This window comes from Triticum urartu, chromosome 1A, assembly GCF_056163025.1.
Source record: "Triticum urartu cultivar PI428250 chromosome 1A, HENAU_Tu73, whole genome shotgun sequence".
Classification (NCBI taxonomy): domain Eukaryota; kingdom Viridiplantae; phylum Streptophyta; class Magnoliopsida; order Poales; family Poaceae; genus Triticum; species Triticum urartu.
The window spans coordinates 16,809,441-16,831,275 of record NC_141873.1 but is presented as its reverse complement, the minus strand read 5'-3'; the positions used below and the strand labels follow the sequence as shown (position 1 = coordinate 16,831,275).

At 46.0% G+C, this 21,835-nt stretch overlaps 3 protein-coding genes, 1 long non-coding RNA gene and 1 pseudogene across 5 annotated transcripts in view; 4 read left to right on the top strand and 1 right to left on the bottom strand.

The window, feature by feature from the left end:
* LOC125542949 (disease resistance protein RPP13) overlaps window positions 1-21,835 on the top strand; it is a 166,634-nt gene that overhangs the window by 35,569 nt on the left and 109,230 nt on the right. The window lies entirely within an intron of this gene.
* LOC147988454 (protein FAR1-RELATED SEQUENCE 11-like) lies at window positions 1,842-5,492 on the top strand (annotated as a pseudogene). The gene is made up of 7 exons (XR_015616961.1): window positions 1,842-1,939; window positions 2,015-2,365; window positions 2,610-2,874; window positions 2,969-3,660; window positions 3,760-4,224; window positions 4,337-4,624; window positions 4,704-5,492. The product of XR_015616961.1 is annotated as a protein FAR1-RELATED SEQUENCE 11-like (transcript).
* LOC147988453 (uncharacterized) lies at window positions 5,759-6,450 on the top strand. Its single transcript, XM_087544393.1, has 3 exons — window positions 5,759-5,872; window positions 5,960-6,090; window positions 6,176-6,450. Exons 1-3 carry the CDS (start codon window positions 5,789-5,791, stop codon window positions 6,399-6,401), a joined length of 441 nt encoding a protein of 146 aa, XP_087400519.1. The 5' UTR covers window positions 5,759-5,788; the 3' UTR covers window positions 6,402-6,450.
* Window positions 10,377-18,126, bottom strand: LOC147988452 (uncharacterized). Its single transcript, XR_015615366.1, has 3 exons — window positions 18,034-18,126; window positions 10,798-10,939; window positions 10,377-10,710 (listed from the first exon to the last, which is right to left on the bottom strand). It is a non-coding gene; the product is annotated as an uncharacterized LOC147988452 (long non-coding RNA).
* LOC147988451 (uncharacterized) lies at window positions 18,866-21,147 on the top strand. Its single transcript, XM_087540672.1, has 9 exons — window positions 18,866-19,342; window positions 19,453-19,524; window positions 19,608-19,691; window positions 19,796-19,955; window positions 20,041-20,233; window positions 20,323-20,427; window positions 20,545-20,798; window positions 20,880-20,952; window positions 21,046-21,147. Exons 1-9 carry the CDS (start codon window positions 19,012-19,014, stop codon window positions 21,145-21,147), a joined length of 1,374 nt encoding a protein of 457 aa, XP_087396798.1. The 5' UTR covers window positions 18,866-19,011.

The window sequence follows — 21,835 nt, the reverse complement described above, 5'->3', positions numbered from 1 at the left end:
TCCTGATAAGTATTTTCCATACATATTTACAAGTAACTACTCATTAATAGACAAAGTAAATGAGGTGGTGAGAAAGTGAGGCTTGTAGCAAAAGGGTTCACGTAGAGATCCGACGTCTATTACAATCTAACATACCCTCTTGGTATGTGTGGAATTATGTTTCGACACAAAATATAGTTGACAGTAAAAATACTTTATCCATGCAACTAATATATGCAGTGAATACATACTCATATGTGTCAGTCATTAGGGATGTCTATATATTAAATTCCCTGAAGAGCTTACAACTCCAAAACCAAAAGCAAATCATAACATGTTTTGTCTAAAACTTCAAAAGTCACTCAATGACTTGAAATAGTCGGAAATCATAAGCTACTACCGACTAAATGAGTTTCTACTTCAGATAGACTAGTAAAATAATGATGATTGTTTACGTGCTTATTAAAGGAATCCCAAATTTTATTTCCTTATATCACCTTATATTAGTGTATATCGATGAACTCATCATCAAAGTCGATAAAAGACATAAACATAAACAAAATCAACTTAAGACGGAAATTTGGATTCAGTCAAAGACATTCTGAAGTTTACAACCTGAGCATTACATTTCAGTCTATAAATATCTAAAACATATGAGAAGTTAAATATGAAAATATTATATCAATAAATACATCTATAGTCATATTTTCCCTGGCAGGAATACAAATCCATTCAAACTTAGGGGTGGTAATGAAGTGATATATGCACCTGAAGTTCCATATCTCACTAACACTGAAGTACTCGTATAATTGCAAGCTACGTCACGCTTGAGACTATATTTCCTATATTTATTCAGAGTGCAACTCCCCCAAATGTATATTTAATGGATATCCGCTTATATGTAAATCTTATAATGTATCTTGATTTATTTCATAAGGAAAATCAACATACAACCATGATATGATATAATGATATTGACCACTTATTTGATCCCGACAATGCCATATGAATGACTGGATTTGCTCGAATAGCCTTCTTATGAATGTCATATAAATATAGTTGAACGACTACTTCCACTTATCATAGTGACATAAATTCTTTATTCGAAGAATTGCAAAATATTTATGGATCGGAAGAATGATTGACCACACTCAAAATCATGTGGCTAAGATTCATTAGAATCACATATTATTATCTAGGTATCCCTTATATCATAGAAATATCTATGGGTTACATGAAGATTAATTTCATGAACAAATTGCACATAAATTGTTTATCCTCGCCAATTATGAAAAAGCGAGAAGATAATTTGGAAAAATATATTGTGAAGATGTAATAGATTATTCACAGTTCCATTACCAACTTCTATATTCCATGACACACTAGATTTGCAATATTTAGGGGGAGTAAACTAGAAAAATTATAACTACATGATAGTAATTAGATTGCATATATTATACTCCTTTTTCCTTCATGAGTTTTTCCCTAATGGTTTCTTAGAAAAGGGTTTTAATGAGACAATATAGATACAAGTGTTAGGGAGCGGCGTTCTGGCTCTGGGGTCCAGATGATCCCGCTATCTGCACCGTCCAGGATCGCGCTGTGATCTATGCGCTGTATTTCTGTGCTATCAATACGGGGACAGGAAAATGCCATGATGTACACGTACGTGCGGTGCCGGACGGACGGTCGTTTGCGGGCGGCAAGCAGCCGTTAACGGACTGCAGCGGAGCACGTTTGTGGGGACGCTCACGTCGTTCGCATCTGTCCTGAGCAGGACCCACCTGTCGGTCTGGCTAAGCATGGACGGGGGCATCTGGACCACAGAAAAATGGTTTTGCCCCCCACCCCCCCACTCAACTGGTGTTGCGCATCTGGACCACCTGCATCTCCGCGCGGCGGGGCGGCGGCGTCGGCGCGGCAGTTTGGCCATGGATTTCCCAGTTTCTCCTGTTGACAGGTAATTTTTGATTTACTTGCTATGAATCGATGGATGTAGTTAGTACTGGTTATGAACACCGCTGATTGTTAGCAGATTGCCAATCTTTACAGATGAGGCATCTAGCACGGCGGCGCTGCTGGAGATGAGCTGCCGCGCGGCAGATCACTCCGGCGATGGATCTCGTGGTGCCGTTCTATGCGGGGCACGAACGGCAGGAAGGGACTCTACTGCCTATCGGGGTAGTTTCTTGGGCGAGGAATCAAGTGTTGGCACCGTTGGGGGAGCTCTGCCCTGTTTCAGCAAGAGTGAAGGTGACAACGCCGATGCAATCCAGGATGTGGAGCCTAAAGACGCTGTAGTGGGTGAAATTGGTGAAGGAGACGATGCTGCCTCTGTTGAGTCCACTGGGAAGGTAGATCCTCAGGCTCCAGGATGGACAAAAAGGTATTGTCATTCTCAGAAGTTTGATTGCCAAAAATGACTGAACATACCTTGTTATCTGAAAAAATGTGAAGCTGTTGCAGTATGTTTCAGTAAGAAGGCAGGGGAAAATGTTTCCAGTTTGATTCATTTGTTGCTTGTGTGTGCACGATTAGAATGTTTAGCTGATGAACTTACTTCATGTCTGGACCGATGACAAAGTTGTTTGCTATGCTAACATAAATGGATGGGCCAAAAATGTCTGCAGGGTTAGGATTCGGAAGCAGCCGTTGGATAGAGTTTCATGTCCTGAAAGAGTAGGCGCACTAGAGCAAACTGTCAGGGAATACGCTGAGAAGCTGGGTGATCATGTAGTTGAGCCAACAGTTGGTATGACATTTGATTCATTGGGCGAGGCATACGATTTTTACAATCTGTATTCGTGGGAAAATGGCTTTGGGATAAGATACGGGAAAAGCAGGTTAAATGCAGAGAAGACAAAGTGCATGCAGGAAGTAGTATGTGGATGTTCAGTGAGTTCTTGCACTCTTTAACATCAACTAGCACGGATTACTCCGGGTGGATGTTGAAAAAATAACTAACAACTTAGTGTGTTTTCCTTTTCAGGGAAAACCGACGAAGGAGAACAGCAGGTCATGCAGGTGTGAGTGCCCCGCGAAGATAAGGTTGCTGAGAACATTGGACAATGGTTGGTACATAACAGAGCACAGGCCTAACCATAATCATTCATTGACCCAGACGTGCGGCGAGAAAGTGCATTGGCCATCGCACAAACACATAGATATGTACACAAAGGATTTGGTGAAACAGCTAAGGCAGAACAATGTCAATGTCACCAGGGTGTATAGCATAATATCAAGTTTTTTCGGTGATGCTGAGAAGGTGCCTTTCACCAAAAGGTCGCTGCGGAATCTGTGCGGCAAGATTAACAGAGAGCAAGCTGAAGATGATGCGAGGAAGACAATTGATGTCTTTGCTGAGATAGCTGCTAAAGATCAGGAATTTGTTTTTAGAGTGCAGCCAGATAAAGGGTGCAGAATAAAAAAATCTGATGTGGGCTACAGGAAGTAGTAGAAACCAGTACATGTACTTCGGTGATGTCGTTACATTTGACACCACCTACAGGACAAACCTTTACGACATGCCGTTTGGGTTGTTTGTTGGTGTCAACAACCACTTCCAGAGCATCATACTGGCTGGGGTTCTTCTACGGGACGAGCAGGTTGAGAGCTTCGAGTGGGTCTTCACTGAGTTCGTCAGGATGATGGGAGGGAAGGCTCCTATAACTATGCTCACAGGTATTGACATCTGGAACAAAGCATTGTTTTTAACATCTTGCTCCTGATTTAAATCAATCTAATTTCTTTTTGGTTATTGGGATTGTTGATGTTGAGCAGATCAATGCAGGGCCATGGAGGTAGCTTTGAAAAATGTCCTCCCGTCGACGGCTCATCGGTGGTGCAAATGGCATGTGTTGAAGAAGGTGAAAGAAACTCTTGGTCCGATGTACATGAAGCAGACAGATTTCCGTGACGAGTTTCACAAGGTTGTTAACCACATGCTTACAGTTGATGAGTTCGAAGAAGCCTGGAAGATGATGATAGAGAAGTACAACCTAGAAAGCCAGAGCTATCTGTCTCAAGTGTATGAGGTCAGGCACAAATGGGCAAAGCCATATTTCAAGGACGTGTTCTGTGCTAAGATGACAAGCACACAAAGGAGTGAGAGCGCTAACAGCATGCTGAAGTCATATGTCCCCCCCCCCCCCGGGTGCCCAATGCATATGTTTGTGAAACACTATATGCGGTTGCAGTACGCCTAGGGATGCAGACGAGAGCTATGAAGAGAAGCGGAATAAAATTGTGAGTATTCAAAATTGGTTGTGTTTTCTTTTTTAATGTTGCAGTTTTGATTGCCATCCATGAAACCACTATTAGTTAATGATCCGGATAAAATGTTGTTCATTGTTAACAGGGAGGCATGGTCGTGAAGTGCAATATGTCGTTGGAGAGGCACGCGGCCAAGGTTTACACGCGGGCGATGTTTGAGCAGTTGGGCGACCTGCTGTACCAGGCTCATGCTTACAGGATTGAAGAAGTTGAAAAGGGTAAGATTTACATAGCGACGCACACACAAGCAGATAGGCGGGAGAGATGGTCGCGGGTTGTTTTTGAGGTGAAGATACTGGATGATGGGGCCATGTTACAATGTGAATGCGGTCTTTTTGAACACATGGGAATGCCTTGCTGCCACATGCTGAAGGTACAAAAAATCCAATCAATTGATTTGTTGAAGGCAAAATGCAGTTATGCTGTTTGTGATGCTGTCTGGTTTGTCCCAGGTTATGGACGTCACTGGCTACACAGAAATCCCTTCGAGGTTGATAATGAAAAGGTGGACTAGGGATGCTAGGGATATTCTACCGTCGCACCTGCAGATATACCAGAGAGACCATGCTGGGAGCAGGACGATGACGCATCGGCACACAACTTTGTATGTGCATGCGATGGAGCTGGTTCGCCTCGGTGACGCATCAGTAGAGGCTTATGAGAAAGGCATGAAGATAATTAGGGATGGGATTGTTGCGTTGGCTGAGTATGAAGATCAGAGAGATGGCTTAGCCCTGGAAGACAGGGCTCCTTTGACAAACAATGTAGCAAGGCAATGCGATGAGGCAACGCCCGAAAAGGGTGGCAACGAAGGGGGGATGAATGTTGAGACTTTGGCTGGCCTTGATGCACCAGAGAAGAGGAGGAAACTTGGCCGGCCAACTAACAGTAGAGAAAAGGCGCCATATGAAGAGTTGAGTAAGAGAACCAGGTACTGCAGCATTTGCCGTGGGAAAGGGCACAAGAAAATGACTTTCCCAGAAAGAGGTGATCTTCCCAAGAAGGCAAGGAAGGAAGCGAAATGCAGCAACTGCGGGGTTGCTGGTCACAGGAGGAACACGTGCACAAATGCGGAGGCTGTTAAACTGCAAGCGGGCTAATGACAGACATGGTAGGGTTGTATTTGTAGAAAAATATTGTCGTATTCTTGTGCTGAGCTTTTTTCCACTCGTTGCATTTTTTATTGTGCGTGTTAGAACAGTATGTTTGTGTTCATGGTGAGCCGTATGTCATGAAATATTTTCTGCTGTTGTAGAAGAGAGATCGGGGAGGCGTTCCGTATCCACCTGGGACGCTATGAATGTTTTTTCCTGAGGGTGTTTCGTTTCCTACTATGTGGGGCATGGTCCAGTTCGAATTTTGAATTTTGAAAGACGGTGGAGGCAGTGCTTGCGGGTGTGTGTGGTATGGGGTGCACCACGTTAGCTATCATGCCTTTAAGTAGCCAAGCTCACCGAGCGTTGGCTTGGTTACATACACGGCGGAGAGCACCATCGAACTCAGACACAACTCAGAACCTTTCATTTGCTTCCTCGTCATGGCACCGTCGTTTAGATGGCCAAGCTCCGGCATCCTGTCCGCCGGCTTAGCGTGCGAGATAGACAGCGATTTGTTCGCGCAGGTACGTCTTCGCGCTTTCTTTTGAGGCAGCTGGCAAAGAGTGCGTGCGGACGATACACATACTGACGGATTGTTCTCCGTTTTGCAGTGGCTGGGGATATCCGCAGGAGATGCGCCGCAGGATGGGGGTGAAGCCAGTTCTGTCCATGGGCAAGACCAGGATGGCGGCGGCGAAGCGGCCGATGCTGAGGTGGTTGCTGTTGTAGAGGTAAAATGCAATCATATTACCGAAGGTACACATTCAGAGCGGGGGGCAAACAAATCTCAGATACATTCTTCTTTCGCTTGTGCATCCGCATGTGGCTGGAGAGGTTGGCGTCCCCGTTGCTTTGGAGCAGGAGGGCGTCCGCGAAGTGGATCTAGAGGTGGTGGCGGAGCACGACCCAGACGCCGTCGAGCCACACGGCAGCGCAGATGGTCCTCCGCTCGAAGAATTCGAGCTGTCTGTGATGGTGTGGCCATCTGACGACCAGTCGGAGGACGAGGATGAGGTTTGCTCGTCAAGCGTGAAGCGCCGCCGCGTGGATTAGGTTGCGGGTGTATGGGTCAATGTTATGAGTTGACTGTTCAATGTTTAGTTCGTACGAGCCGGTTTAAGTTAGTCGTTTGGCTGGGTGCGCTGTCTTGTTGTTAGGGGACCTTATGTTGTAATCATCGGATTTTTTTTCAAAACTATGTTATTTTTTGTAGCAATTTCGGAAACTATAGGACGTAATGCAAAAAAACCAAAACTAGTAGCCCGTCGGCCATTCTTTGGCCGAAGTAGTACTTTTCGGCCACAGTTAGGCCGAAGTAGTACTTTTCGGCCACAGTTAGGCCGAAAAGGTACTTTTTGGTCAACTCTAGGCCGAAATAGACTTTTTGGTCTAGTCTAGGCCGAAAAGTCACTTTTTGGTCAACCCTAGGCCGAAATTGCATGGCTCATGCTGAAATGTATTTTGTCGCCACCCGTTTCCCGCCCACCCCTTCCCGCCATATGTTTCCGCCACCCGTCTCTCGCCAACCCCTCCCCGCCAATCCCTTCCCGCCTTATTTTCCCGCCTTATTTTTCCGGCAATCCGTTCCCGCCTTATTTTCCCGCCAATCCGTTCCCGCCTTATTTTCCCGCCAATCCCTTCCCGCCTTATTTTCCCGCCAACCCTTTCCCGCCATACCGCAGTTATTCTTTCCCGCCATTTTCTCCTCTGTATCTATAAAACCCGCTTCAGGCGGAGGTGGATAAGCATTCAAGTGTAGTGTAGTCGAGATGTCCCATTATCCATTCGATTGTAGTTTTCACCCTGAGATGAGCAGCACTCTGCTGAGTCTAGCTACCGATTTCAGGATGGACAATATGATAGTTCCATGGGACGAACTCACCGGTAGTGACACCATAATGAATGAGTTGGCTCACCAATTATGTAGGTCTGGGTGGCCTGAAAGGACCTATGCGGAGGTACGTCAAGAACTTCTTAGGTTGCATGAAAGGTGGAAGAAGGTGGTGGAGCCGAAGAGTGAAACTTTCAGAAGGACAGCAGAAAAGCATCCATTTTTATGGACTGAGGAGAGCGAGGACGACGATGATATCTTCATGCCGCCGCTTCCGGGTTCTGCATCGTCGAAGGGCAAGAGTTCTGCATCGTCCAAAGGAAAGAGTTCTGCATCCGCGAAGGGCAAGAGTTCTGTATTGACCAAGGGCAAGAGTTCTGCATCGACGAAGGGCAAGAGGAGCGCATCGTCGAAGGGCAAGAGGGCTGCATCAACAGAGGATGACGATGATGACTTCATGTAGTATGTAAGATGTATTCCAGTTGTACCGTTTTATTCAGATGTATTTGCATTATTAGTTTGTATCGTATTATTGTAGGGCATTATGTTCTATCTGAATTTCATTTTGTAGTATGTGATGTATTGCACAAGTTCAGCCGCACCGTTTAATTCAGATATACTTGTATCTTAATTATCGGTTGTAATCTATTTGGAAATGTAACTGAAATAAGAATGCGAATTAATAGTAATATGTCTCTCGCATACATAAAACAATATATGTCTCCTGATCACATAGAAGCAAGTGCGAATAGTCTGAAACTAACATAGATAATGAGTCATACATAGATAGATAAGCATATCACTGCGGAGGACGACGACGAGTCTGGGTCTTCCTCGGGCGAGGACCGGAAGGCGATAAGCGCTGAGGTGGACGAGGCTCGCGATAACCACGACCATAGTTAACCTCGTCTGTCACGGTCTGTGTCTCCTGCATCGGTGGTGGTGGTGGAGTGTGAAGCACTGTCTGCGAGAAGCCATAAATGTTTGTAGCTTGGTGATCACCCCCGCGGTCGCCCTCAAAGTACGAAGCACCACCACTAAGGATCGGTGACTGCTCTGAATGCATGAACGGTTGCGAATGGTTGCCGCCTGCGGTAAAGTAAAATTGATACAAATGCATGAACGAAGCACCACCAGTAAGCATCAGTGACTGCTGAGAATGCAAGAACGATTACTACATTGTTCAAAAGAATGTAGTGAGTAGTGTTACCTAGATTCATCTGCTGATGCCAGGAAGAGCTCCCTGGCTGTGAAGGAGGTGGCTCATGCCAGGAAGAGCTCGCTGGCTGTGAAGGAGGTGGCTCATGCCAGGAAGAGCTCCCTGGCTGTGAAGGAGGTGGCTCATGCCAGGAAGATCTCCCTGGCTGTGAAGGAGGTGGCTCATGCCAGGAAGATCTCCCTGGCTGTGAAGGAGGTGGCTCATGCCAGGAAGAGCTCCCTGGCTGTGAAGGAGGTGGCTCATGCCAGGAAGATCTCCCTGGTTGTGAAGGATGAGGTTCTGCACGGTGCACAGAGGGTCGTGGTTCTGAACGGTGCACAGAGGGTCGTGGTTCTGAATGTTGTACAGAGGGATGTGGCGGATGATGGGCTGGAGGAGGAAGTGCAACATCCGAAGTCCGTCTACACGTAACAGCTGCGTAAATCCCGCGTAGCTTGTCATTAAGACGCCTCAACCATGAGACGCCCTCTCGCGGTGGGATAGTTTCTCCCCTCTGAAAGCGCCGCATTAAAGCGGAAACCTCCTCTCGCGCCTGTAGTGTCAAGTCACCCTGTACAAAAAGAATGAACCAATTATATGCTCGTTGTATGATAGACACCACGAATAGACAACCAAGCGAATATGTCCAGATTAACAAAAGACTTAACATATGAGAACCAAGGCATTTACCGCGTGGTGTCTGGTTCCCACAACAGAGGCAGTTAGGTACATATCGCTGGTGAGAGGGGCTTCGATCTGATCAGGAGTAGCTGATGGAACCAAGTAGATCCTCGTTGTATGCCGGTAACGCTGCAGATACAACCCAAACATTTCCCAGTTAAAGGGCCGAACCTCACCCCAGATATTTGTCGCAGCGGTAGTCCATTCGTCAACGTAAGGGGTAATGCTCTCAAGCCAATAAAACATGGACTTGTTTCCTCCTAGGCGACTGTCCCTGAGATTGACATGCGCGATACATGATTAGGTATATTATGAATGCAGAGCTGCCAACTAAAATAGTATTAGTACTTACTTGTGCACGTGGTCTGGCAAGTGTGGAATAACTGGAATCTCAGGCTGTTGATATAGACCGAACTGTCTCATCACCCTATGAAGAGACATCTCCTCAACCGTCACGTCGAACACCAACTTGGCCTTGGTCATCCAAAAGTGCCGATCTCTAGTGCACAATCCAGAAATCCCAACTGGGTACCTCGATGATATAGCCTGAGGCGAGTATGGCTCCCAAATAACTTGATCCTCGTGCAAACTATCAAACTGCGCCATGAAGGACGGGTAGCATCACCTAACCTGAGTATGCGCAAACTGTCTCTGTGCATGACAACAAATAAGCATCAGCAATACTATTGAATGGCAAGAAATAATTGAATTAATTGTTACTTAATATAAAAGTACCTCTCGCCGTGTCCAAACAGATCCCATAGTAGGTAAGTCCCGATAGCAGGCACATAAGTCCCAGCTAAGTCCTCCAAACCAAAAGGTTTATCAATGTAGACATAGGGTCGTCCAATAGGGAACCTCTCGTATGACCAAAGCTGCAACAATAATGGACATCCAACAAGACTAGATTTTCTAGACTTCAACAAGCAAGCTTTGCACAGGCCTCTGTACGTAGCCGCTAACACAGCAGAACCAAAACTCCTCTGTAGAATATCCGCAGGGCAACGTGCTTCAGCTATCTCTCGTGCAATACTGATGAGTCGTGCATCGACAGTGGTCACGTGGTTCTCCGTAAACATTGTCTTGCCGAACAGCCAAAGAATATATGCCTCTAGGGACCGGTCAATCTGAGCCTCCGACAACTGAACGTCGGGATGTCCTAACGAGACAATCTACATAGAAACGTAATAATTGTATGAACATCGGACAACTAAAAAACAACATTTGTTTAAGTGGCCGTGATGGTTACCTAAAACTGGCTCAACCATCTAAAAAGAGGTCCATGAGGATCGTTGTCTATAGCCCTAGCAGTCGGGACTGCAGCCAAAAAACGGGTCTGCATCGCTGCTTGCCACCCAGATTCTGCCTCTAAGGGACCTATGGCAGCACCGGCCAGAGGTAATCCCAACAAGTAAGACACATCCTGTAAAGTAGGCGCCATCTCTCCCCAAGGAAAGTGGAACGTATGTGTTTCTGATCTCCATCTATCTACTAAGCAGGTAAGGAGTGACTTGTCGTAAGAGAAACGTCTCACTTGCCTCTTGTGTAACTGCAATGGTTCACCTGCCTCATCTAAGTCCGGACCATCAATCCACTCGTCCAATGTACCCTCAACCAGCCGTGCCAAGGGTAGAAGTCCAGCCCAACTTAACCTACAAAATAAAGAGATTGTTAGCGGTTATGAAAAGTATGTCAAACATAGTAAGTCATTATATGGTCTCCATTATATGCACACATACCTATCAACCCATGAATCGTGTATCAGCCAGTTAGTCTTTGGGGTACGAGTGACCAACACGTCTAAGTTGTTGCCCGCTTCCGTAAGGGCGCCCCGGTGCTTTCTATCGATGTTACCATTAAGCAACGGATACGAAGACATATCTGCAATTCAAACAACAAATCTCAGGTGCAAATAAAACATAGTATGACATATTACAAATTATAACATAGTCCTGACATATTACGAATTAAAACATAGTCCTGACATATTACATATTAAAAATAGTCTTGACATATTACAAATTAAAACATAGTCCTCACATATTACAAATTAAAACATAGTCCTGACATATTACATATTAAAACCCACTACGGCACATTATATAGCTTGTGAGTTATTTCTTCCTCGTCCGCCCCTTCGGCCTCGACTGCCACGACCACGCGGCCCTCTTGCTCCTGTTGTCGCAGCCGTCGATGTGGAAGCACTCGTCGATGCGGAAGCACCATCTTTGTTCAGGTCGGGACAATATTTCATCCTATGCCCATAAGCCGCGCATAACAAACATTGTCTGGTTGCTCCACCAGCTTCAGACTGGTCCATATCGTTCCGGATGCGACGGGCCTTTCGTCTGCCCCTACTTGTTCGCCTAAGGTCTGGATGCGGGATGTATACTCTCTCACCGTCGTTTACCTTGTTGAAATTGCCGACGACTCTAAACCCTGTCATCTCGCCTATCCAGGTGTTGAACACTGCCTCTTTTAAATAGTATGGGGACACGAAGGATATAGCATCCAACTGAATCTGGCCACAGGCAGCCAACACATGAGAGCAAGGTAGGTGCAGCAACTTCGGTTTGTTGCATGTACACTCACACGTTGGATAAAATTCCGTTCCAATTTTTACCTCGTGTGTCTTCACCTCATTTCCAGAACCAAAACCATCGGTAGGAAGCTGAACCTCATACATCCTTTCTTGATTCCCTATGAGTCTGACACTGTGCTTCTTTGCTTTCTCTATCTTCTTTGCCATGTATTCCATGACACGGCTACAATAAGGTGTGTTCTGATTATCTTCAATATGCTTCTTTGCTAACTCGTGCCTTTCTCTGAAATATCTCAAAGTGCCATGGAATACAGCCTCCACAATAGCTGTGAGTGGCAATGCTCTATTCCCTCTCAGCACAAAGTTATACACCTCTGCAAGATTGGTTGTCATGTGGCCATACCTAGCTCCATGTGTGTCATGCAGCAAAGACCAATTCATTGGAGGCTCTTTCTCTATCCATTCAGAAAAATTCTTTATTGCCCTTCCCTTCTTTCTCTTAGTATTAGGAGGGTCAATTGCTGGCAAGTCACAAAGACCAACTGGCTCCTCTAGCTCCGCGATGAGTGCTGCTAATTTAACCTGATCTTCTTCCATTTTCTTCCTTGCACGGACCTGCTTCTTAGTAAACTCATCTAGTTTTGACCAAATAAATTCGTATTTCCGCTGCTGGCTCTGCTTGCATAATTTTTTGAACAAGTTCATCAACCGCTTGTTCTTGAACTGTGAGAAAAAATTAGCCCCAAGATGGCGCATGCACCACCGGCTCTGCAAGTCCCTCCAAGGTGTTGGTTCATCATCTGCTGGATTCCGAAGTGTCTTCACGGCCTTCAATATACCAGCATGTCTGTCATGAATGACACACACGTTTGGTCGGTCCTTCACGATGGCAATTTTCACTTGGCGGAAGAACCAAACCCAGCTGAGAAAGTTCTCACCCTCCACAAATGCCATGGCAAGTGGGATGATTTGATTGTTCCCGTCCACACCAATAGCAGTCAGGATTTGCCCTCTATACTGACCGGTCAGGAATGTACCATCCACAAACATAACAGGAGGACAATGCCGGAAAGCTTCGATGCACATAGCAAATGAGAAGAACACTCGTTTCAACACCTTGAAATCTGGTATACTCAGCAACCTCATGTGTTATACGTTCACATAAGTGCCGGGATTCCTCTCCTTCAGTATGCCCAGGAGACGGACAACATTATCATATGAGTTGAAGAACGTCCCAAACCTTTCCTCCATAGCCTTCTGCTTAGCGCTCCAAGCCTTCCCATAAGCAATGACATAATTCCATCTGACCTTCACTGCTGTCTGGATGTGTTTTGCTTCCATATCTTTCTTCTCTACTATCTCAGTATACATGAGTTGCGCAATGAGACTTGAAGTCAGGTTCGGATGCTTCACCAGCAGGTTCGTCCTCACACAATTATGTGGGACGACAATGGTGACAACCCAGTGGATGTCATACTTCGGCACGTGACCGTGCACCTTCCCAGGACAACCTGTTACAACACATTTCACGGTATAGTTTGTTGGAATTGATATGTGTGTCTTCAAAACCCTCTGCGTAGACATAGCCCACTTTATCACCGCATACTTCAATTTTTTCTTTGTATCAAACATAGCCCCTATTTGTACTTGGTTCAGATTATACTGCCATGGAGTCTCATGGCCATCGTTCACCGTAAGGCCGGTGGATATGTCCTGCTCCCATGCAGAAGGAATCGGTACCTCAACTTCATCCTCAGAATTTTCAGAATCCAGTTCCTCCACCAATCCATCCTCGTCCTCTTCCTCCATCACCCTCTGCATTTCATCCCCTTCCTCATCCCCATCAGCAAAACCAGAAACAACTAATATTATCGACTGGCTACTCTGCCCAGTATCAGGACCACAAACATTGTGTGGCACGTAGTCTGACTCTTTCTCCGGCTGGCTAGCATCCACATCTTGTGGCTGTGACCCGGATAAAACAATCTCGTTAGCCACTTCACTGCCTTGGCCGGGTTCATACCCCCTGTGGAGTTGTACGGTATTCTCCTCCTTCGGCACAGGTTGCACAAGTGCATATGGGTGGATTCTTCGGTCTCGGCAGCGCCTTAACAGGGACAACCAATGCTGGCTCCTATCTACCGGCATCAACTCCCACTTGACATTTTTACAAGATTTGGTCCATAATGCATGAATACTGACGGAACATACTTCAGGATCCAGACCGAAACTAGTTGTCAACCAGTACTTCAACTGTCTAATGTCCAGTCTGTCCGGGTCAGCTAGTGTCATAACGCCATTTTTAAACTCGCTAAGATCAACCCCCAACTCATTATATCGAACATTACCAGCGCCGTAGTAAACATTCAGATTTACTGATTCAGACATTTTCACCTGTCAGACATTGCCATCTTCTCATTAATCACAACGAACTATGCGCTAAAATGCCTCCAAAAATATATTAACACTAAAATTCATAATATGACTTATATATACACTAACTAAACTATATTAATCACAATATACACTAATATTATCCGCTACACGAACTATGCGTTAAAATGCCTCCAAAAATATATTAACACTAAAATTCACAATATACACTAATATTATCCGCTACACGAACTATGCGCTAAAATGCCTCCTAAATTAAATTAACACTGAAATTCACAACGAACACTAATATTATCCGCTACACGAACTATGCGCTAATATTTACATAATATTTGTGACGACGTGATTATACCTTCGAAGTGTGTGTCCACTTCTTGCTTCTCTCTTTGACTCAGCGGCACCGGCCACCTCGCGAAGTACTTGCACCACCGGAGAACGACAACGCCGCCCCCGACGACCGGAGGTTCAACTCCGGTCAGCCCCCAACCTGCTCCTCCTCCTCACCACCTCCTCCTCTGCAGCTGCTGCTACTAGTCACCACCACCTACTACCCGTCCTCCTCCCCACCATGGCTCCACCTCCCCACCATGGCTGCTCCTCCCCAAACACATCAAAAACTATCCCATAGCAAAAAATAACACCGTAGGCCGGTGGAGATTGCTATGATCTACTGATTCTGTGGGTTGGATTTGCAAATGTGTGGCAAATGGAGGAGATCAGCGCGGGGGGGAGTTCTACAGAGAAGAACTGAGAGAGAGAGAAAGGGAAACGAAGAACAGCAGCGCAGGGGCGAACGGGTGCTTATCCGCACCTTTTCGGCCTAGACCTGGCCGAAAACCTCTTCGGTTGAAGCCTGGCCGAAAAGGCCAGCTTCGGTCACCGGTGGGCCGAAAACGGCCCAGTTCGGCCGCCTAGTAGCCGAAGCTACTATTTTCGGCCGGGCCCCCGCCAACAGCGAGTTTTTGGCCCAAGCGCGGCCGAAAAGCCTACTTCGGCTACACCCTGGCCGAAAACTGCCTTTTCGGCCCACTCCTGGCCGACGGGCTACTAGTTTTGCGTTTTTTTCATTCTTCGCTATAGTTTCTGAAATTGCTACAAAAAATAACATAGTTTTGAAAAAAACCTAATCATCGTGTGGGGCGGTAGTAATTTAGGTTGCTGTCAGAGCGAACATCTGTGGGATGTGTTCGGAAAAGCGTGTCGCTTTTCCCTCTGTTTGGAAATGTAGGGAAACAAACAGTAAAGTTTCGCTGCCGGACGAAAAAACAACTTTTCCGTAGATTCGATGGTTAGTTGAGAGAATCAAGTGGATGCATTTTAAAAAGAGGATACGCTTTTATCATCGCCGCAAAGTAGCATGTAAACGAACCCAGCCATCCATTGGATCTAGCAGGGCCTCCTTGTGACTAGAAAAAAGTCTTAGCAAATAGCCGTTCTGTCTTGCATGCATGTCGGTCGTGCCGATAAACGATAGTAATGCTTGCGGATCCCCACGGTCAATTATTGGGAGTTGCATTAAGTTTTTCTTGAGGGCATGTGCTTTGCGGAGGGACCAGCACGGTCTGGGTGCCCGTGTGCACTGGTGACGACATTCCCTTTGTTTTTGGCACTACGCCAGTGGATCGAAGTGGTGGCTGGCACATGCGCATGGATAAATTGAACTGTACAGATCACTTTGATCGTGCACCGGGTTGATCACGCGTGGACCACAGACCGGAGTTGTATCAGGATTCAGAAAAAAAGATTTGCACCCATCGTGTACCGTTGGTGAACCTGTCGTAGGAGTCGTTTGCTTATATCGGTCTCAGAACGCTAAAAATTTGTGTGCAGCGAAAATGTTTGGGCTATCGCACCAACCAGTCGTGGCAAGTGTGATTTGTGGTGTGTTGGGCGGGAAAAATCCCGCCAAGCGAGACAGGGGCGTGGGATTGGGAAACAATGCCGTGTGGTAGCTGGGGTTCCACGTCGTCTTTTTTTGACCGAGGTGGTTGTATTGACAAGGGTGTGGCTAGGACTGGCCAACGGGGCCCCATCCCCCCACATCGTACTCCCAGCTATACACCAGAGCTCGTTGGAGAGTGAGAGATAGGAGGAGAGATAAGAGCGAGAGCAAGAAAAAAGAGGAGGAACATTGGGTCTGCGCTCGTGGTGAATTTGATTCGGTCAACGCCGCCTTGCATCTCCTCCGAGCTAGCGTCAGTGGTTAGTAGATCGGATTCCAGCCGTCGTTTTTTTTGCTATCCAATAAGCTTGCATTTTGATCTTAACTAATTCTTGGTGCTCATTGTCCTCTCAATTTTTGTAGCTTCGGTGGCACCATGAAGGGGGAAGCTTCTTCCTCCAAGAAGTGCCGCACTAGGAGCCGCGGGAGAGCGACTGCTGATGTTGGATCTGGCAATGTTGTACGTCAGTGGGGTAGCAAGCTGCAGCTACCGGCCCCAGCGGATGAAGCCGAGATCGAGCCAAACGAAGCTGCGCTGGCGGCGGAGAAACTGCCAGGGCCATCGACAAGGAACACCTCCACTCCAACAACCTTGTTCAGTGTCGGTTCGATTCTGTACCCAGTGGTGAGGAGCACCGGGCTTGGCAGTTTCCTGACAGTTAGAGTAGCTGGGAAAACGAATAGAAGGTTCTACGCACGTGTGTTAGCTATATTGGATCCGAAAACGATGGGTATGACTTTCCCGGATGGGCAAGTTAGGTACTTAGACAGGGATGCTGTGTCTAGGATAACTGGCGTCGTGTCCGGGACGAGGCCTGTTAAATTTGGTCCTCTGGTAGACAGGGCACGTACTGTCGAGAAAGTCCAGTCCTTGTTGGGTTTGGATGTTAGAGCATCTGCTGGAGTTAAGGTTGGAGATCTGCAAAAAATTGCTCAGATCTGTGATCCTGATGAGATGTCGGCACAGCAGCTCGAGTCGGCACGCATAGCATACACGTTGATGGTTTGCTGTACTCAGGTTGACCCCAAGAGTGGGCAAGCCAACGTGCCAGATGAGCTGCTGGCATGTGTTGAGGACCCAAGCATAATTGGAGAGTACGACTGGGCAGGGTACATTCTTACTGTCACGAGGCGAGCTGCTGAGAAATTTAAAGCAGATCTCCTAACTGGTGCAAAGACATACACCATAGGCGGCTGCAATCTCCTTGTGCAGGTCAGAAAAGAGATAACTGTAGTTTGTTGAAGAAAACTGATGCAGGTTGATATTTTTGCTGACCTATCTCTTGTGTGCAATTACATAAGCAGCTATTCTGCCTGGAGTGGGTTGACTTCAAGGGGGCCAATATTAGCATAGACCTGGTGCCCAAGATTGCAGCTTATTCATCGGAGAAGATGGATGAGCTGATCACTTTGTTTGAGGAAGACAGGGAAAGGCCGGCGGAAACACGGAGATACAAGGTTTGCAAAAAAACCGCATATGAAACCTGATTTTGACAAAAAAAATTGGATTCTTCCTACTTAATCAGAATAGCATGTCTGTATGTGGATGAAATGATATATGCCTTCATTTTCTTTGTGGGCGCAGACAAAACCCGAAGGGAGCATGGTTGGCCTAGCAATGAGGTGGCACCCACTGATGGTGCCGAGGACAGATGTAGTACCATGGGCAGGCGCTGTGGAGGTTGCGGAGGTAAGGAGTTAGTAAAACCATTGTCTCTTAATTAGCAAATGGTGTTGAGATGCTAAAAATTCTGTGTCTCGTTGTTTCGATATGGTGTTGTGGACAGGGCATGGAAACCATCATGTCTGTGCTGGAGGAGCATGTGAAGCCAATGCTGGCAGATGCTGTCTTAACAGTTGCGGCAGAGACTAATGAGGTGAACCGAAGCTCGGTGGTTGGCGAGTTGATGAGACAAGCAGATGAGAAAATGAGAAGGCTACAATTCTGCTTTGGGAGCAAGTTGTTTCCGGGTGTTGTTAGCACTGGTGCAACGATCCGTCCCATAACATGTATGTAATTAGTAATATGTAAAATGTGTTTATTTGTGGCATAAAAAAATTGAATGAGTTACATTTCTGAGCGAGTTAGCTAATTACCAGGGAAATTACTATGAAAATGCAGATTTGGGGAGCAGCAGTTCGAGCATGGACTTGATGGTTGGCTCTTCTAGTGGTACATCTATTGGAGGACCAACTGGGTAAGGTAAGAACATATATTAATTTCAGGAAAATGCTAGAAATAAATGGGAGTACGATTCTTGTAGATAAAAAAACTCTGACTTGCCTTCGTTTGTGGCTAGCTTTGATATGTGCACCTGGAACGAAACATACTCCCCATGCTGCATCCAGATACAGTGCACTTGGTGCAGATGATGGAAGCTTCGGTAATCCATCTGGTAGTGGTGTGGCTGCCGGCGCAGTTGGTAACCCGTCGGATGGTCTTACTGAAAGTGGTTTGCGTACAGAGGTGCATGGGAGCATCCAACACTTGTACCGTATGCCGAGAGTGATGAGGAGGTGGCTCTTCTGGATGATGATATCGCCTTCTGCCTGCGTGCAATGTTTGCATCACCGGGTGAGTTCTATTCAGTTGACATAGAGATGCTACAATAAATAAGATGGATATTAAGAAAGTTCAAATGTGGGGTGTGATTTAAAAAAGCAAGAACAAAAATTTCGTGGCAGGGGGTCCAAGTAGTGGCGTTGGAGATGCAGGTCCAAGTAGAGCAGCCTCTCCGGTTCGGAAAATGTTTGCAACAGACGGAGAGTACGCTCGAGAGTTGGCAAAGAAGCTGGAAAGCAAAGGTATGTGTTAAAAGAAAGCACGTTCATAAAAAAATATCAAACAGGTTGGTGTGCACTAAGTCGGCATCGTTTCTAAAATGCAGAGATAGAAGCAAATGATGTGGTCGAAGATCCACTTGCGGTGGCTGCTCAGAGAGAACAACAAGATCAAGCCGGGAATGGTAAAGCAGGTATAGAACCAGTGAACTAGAAACACCGCTGAGAAATTTGCATTTTCGTGAACTAATTTGACTCTAACTGTGTGGAGCAGGAATATCAGCCGTGCCGCGGATGATTATGGTTGATGACATGAGGACACTTACCCCAATAAGGATCACAACTGATAAAGTGGCAGTCGATGGTAATCGTGGTGGGGGGAGGAAGAGGGCTGGTGGTGATGATGATGCTCCTAAGCGTAAGAAGGTCAGGTTTTTGTCTGAAATTGTTTCGCAGCCAGAGGCAATGCCGATCACGGTTGCCCCAGCCCCCGTGGAAGAGTGTGCGGTGCATGATGCCCAGGCTGTCCCGGAAATGAGTGTGAACATGCCTGGGACAGTTGGTGTGGCATCTGGTAGTGACGTGTGCCCCCTAGGGTATGGTCCTCTGCGGCAAATATCAAAACGTAAGTGAAATTAGAGCTATTGAAAAAAATTAAGCCTGGAAAAACATTTATTAGGCTGAACGACTGTTATTGTTGATAGCACTTATCCCAAGCTTTCCGCTATTTTGCAGAGGACAAGGGAAAGGAGGCGGTGGTTCTAGAGGATCCAGTAATTGAAGCGATCCGTAGAGCTATGGCAGGAGGTAAATATAAAACATGAAATGAATAGTTGGGTTGTTTATTCCAGGCTAAATGTTCATGGCTGACTATTCATACTCAATACAAGGTGGTCCGATGATTAGAGACGGTGGGCAAGTTGGGCCGATGATAAGAGACGGTGGGCACCATGGTACACCAGATGATGACGATGGTACGTCGTGAGACAATCATCAACTTATTTATGCTGCATGCGGTGCTAAACTAAAATAAGATGTTCTTCCTGACATCTGTTTTCTGTGGTATATCAAAAATTAGTCCAAGTGCCACCGCATCTTAGCCAGTACATCAAGCCTAAGAAAGAGATGAGGGAGAAGTACCCAGGCAAGCTCGGTCTTCATCCAGATGAGCCAATTGGATGTGATGTGATGGGGTTGTTTGACAAGATAGACAGATGCTCTTCTATGGAATTTGCAAGGTCAGGTCAATCAGATAGTGGTCGTTCTATGCTCGCATATGTTTAACGATCAATGTCTAACTGTTCTGTCAATGCAAAAATGCAGGCCATGGTACACTCATACACACCCGTACACCACACAGTTGACGGGGACCCAGATCCAAATGTACTTTGACCGCGATGGTGATCCGGATCTTGACCACATGGTTAACATGTTCCGGTTGGTGCGGAAGGAGGAGTTAATTCTTTTTGCTGGTTTGCCAGAACGGTTTAGGATGATACCAGACTTCAGGCTGGCGGTAAGGGTTAGATATAGTAGGAAACTAGAGCGGGCAAGTACAAGGGTTAATGATCATGAAAAAAATCTAACTACCTATTTGTATTGCAGGCAGAATTGGCTGAAGCCGAGCGGGCTTCAGACCTTGACTACGATTATACTGCAACTATGATAACAGAGGAACATATTGGAGTCAGGATTGAAGCGTGCCAAGAAGTACGATCATTTTTCCAATTCGTACGGTCGTTCCTGTTTCGACCACAGTGATGATTTGCATATATTCCATGCTTAAAAAATAAAGCGGGAAGTTACATACAACCTGTTTTGTTGCAGGTAATGCTGCTGTTGAAGCACCGCGATAGCTGGGCTGTTTATGCAGTTAACTTGGAGAAGAAAAAGTGCTTGGTGATGGACCCAGTGGAGACACAAGAACTACCTAATGAGGTGAATGATAAACACAAGAAAAATGCAACGAGGGTGATTTCTAACCTGCGTCGTTGCATACACGAGTGCATTCCTGGGGTCCGTGTCTCCTCAGAAGGTTGGACACTGGAGTTCAACACGGGAGTGTATGGCCACTGTGAAAGGTACTGCGTGCCACGCATATATGAATGCATTTGTGCTGTGTGATTGTTGTTACTCAAAATTTATGTGTGCAAAAATGTCAGGGAGGAAAGCTGGATATATGCAATGCACTGCCTCCGTGACTACAACGGTCAGAGAGTTACTGCACTGACTGATGTAAGTTTGTTGACATTTGTCCCATTTTTGGTAGACATGCTGGCAACATTTTATTTGGTAACTGACCGAAAAAATGGCCTTCTCGTTCGTCAGGGGCAGCTTGAGTACATGGCGAAATCTCTGGTCTACAAGCTTGTGACCATGAAGGAGAACAGGGCAAGGCTTCCATTCTGCCTGAGGGCAGCCAGTGAATAGGGAGAGTCACACTGCGGTGTGTGACCGCTCATTTTGCGTTTCGAAGGATGTAAGAGATGAAAACTGCTAGGCTCCTCTGATCCTTCGAACCCAGGGATTGGTGAATTTAATTCCCAGATGTCTTATTGTAAGAACCTAAAATATCGACTTATGTATGTTGACGGGTAGACTCATATGGTACTAATCCTTCATTAATGTACAACTAGCTTGAAAATGCCATAGTTTCGGTTATGTGCATTGAAGTAATTCGCTTCCGGAGTTCCGTGGGGGGGCGGGGGGGGGGGGGGGGCATGGGATGCATGGAGTTGACGCGATATTAATTTGAGGGGCAATGGAAAAATGAAACACTTTCGGAAGAGAGTGTGAAAAACAATATGGTTTTAGAATATCGTTGGTGTAGAATATACGGGATAGGGGAAAAAATGTGCGTGGCGATGAGGGATTGCTTTCGAAACTGATTTATTGTGTGTCCTTGAGGATATTGCTTAACGAAATGTGAAGTGGGTTGTAGGAAAAGGTTATTTGTGTGGGAACTTTGTGACCACATGGAAAATGCACAATTGAGACAAGGAATGTAAGGGAGTGACAGAAAAGAGTTAACTGTTGAAGCTGGATTGCTGGTATGAGTATGATACTGTGTTCGAGTTAGTAGGATAAATTTTGGCATGAGTTGTCTTAATTAGAAATG

What these genes read in the sequence shown, in the direction of transcription:
- LOC147988451 (XM_087540672.1), top strand. Translation starts at nt 19,012, where the DNA reads ATGATTATGGTTGATGACATGAGGACACTTACCCCAATAAGGATCACA. An exon ending in TCTTCTATGGAATTTGCAAG is followed by an intron (nt 19,956 to 20,040) that starts GTCAGGTCAATC and finishes GCAAAAATGCAG; the next exon opens with GCCATGGTACACTCATACAC. An exon ending in TACCAGACTTCAGGCTGGCG is followed by an intron (nt 20,234 to 20,322) that starts GTAAGGGTTAGA and finishes TTTGTATTGCAG; the next exon opens with GCAGAATTGGCTGAAGCCGA.
- LOC147988453 (XM_087544393.1), top strand. Translation starts at nt 5,789, where the DNA reads ATGGCACCGTCGTTTAGATGGCCAAGCTCCGGCATCCTGTCCGCCGGC. An exon ending in ACAGCGATTTGTTCGCGCAG is followed by an intron (nt 5,873 to 5,959) that starts GTACGTCTTCGC and finishes TCCGTTTTGCAG; the next exon opens with TGGCTGGGGATATCCGCAGG. An exon ending in GTTGTAGAGGTAAAATGCAA is followed by an intron (nt 6,091 to 6,175) that starts TCATATTACCGA and finishes TCCGCATGTGGC; the next exon opens with TGGAGAGGTTGGCGTCCCCG.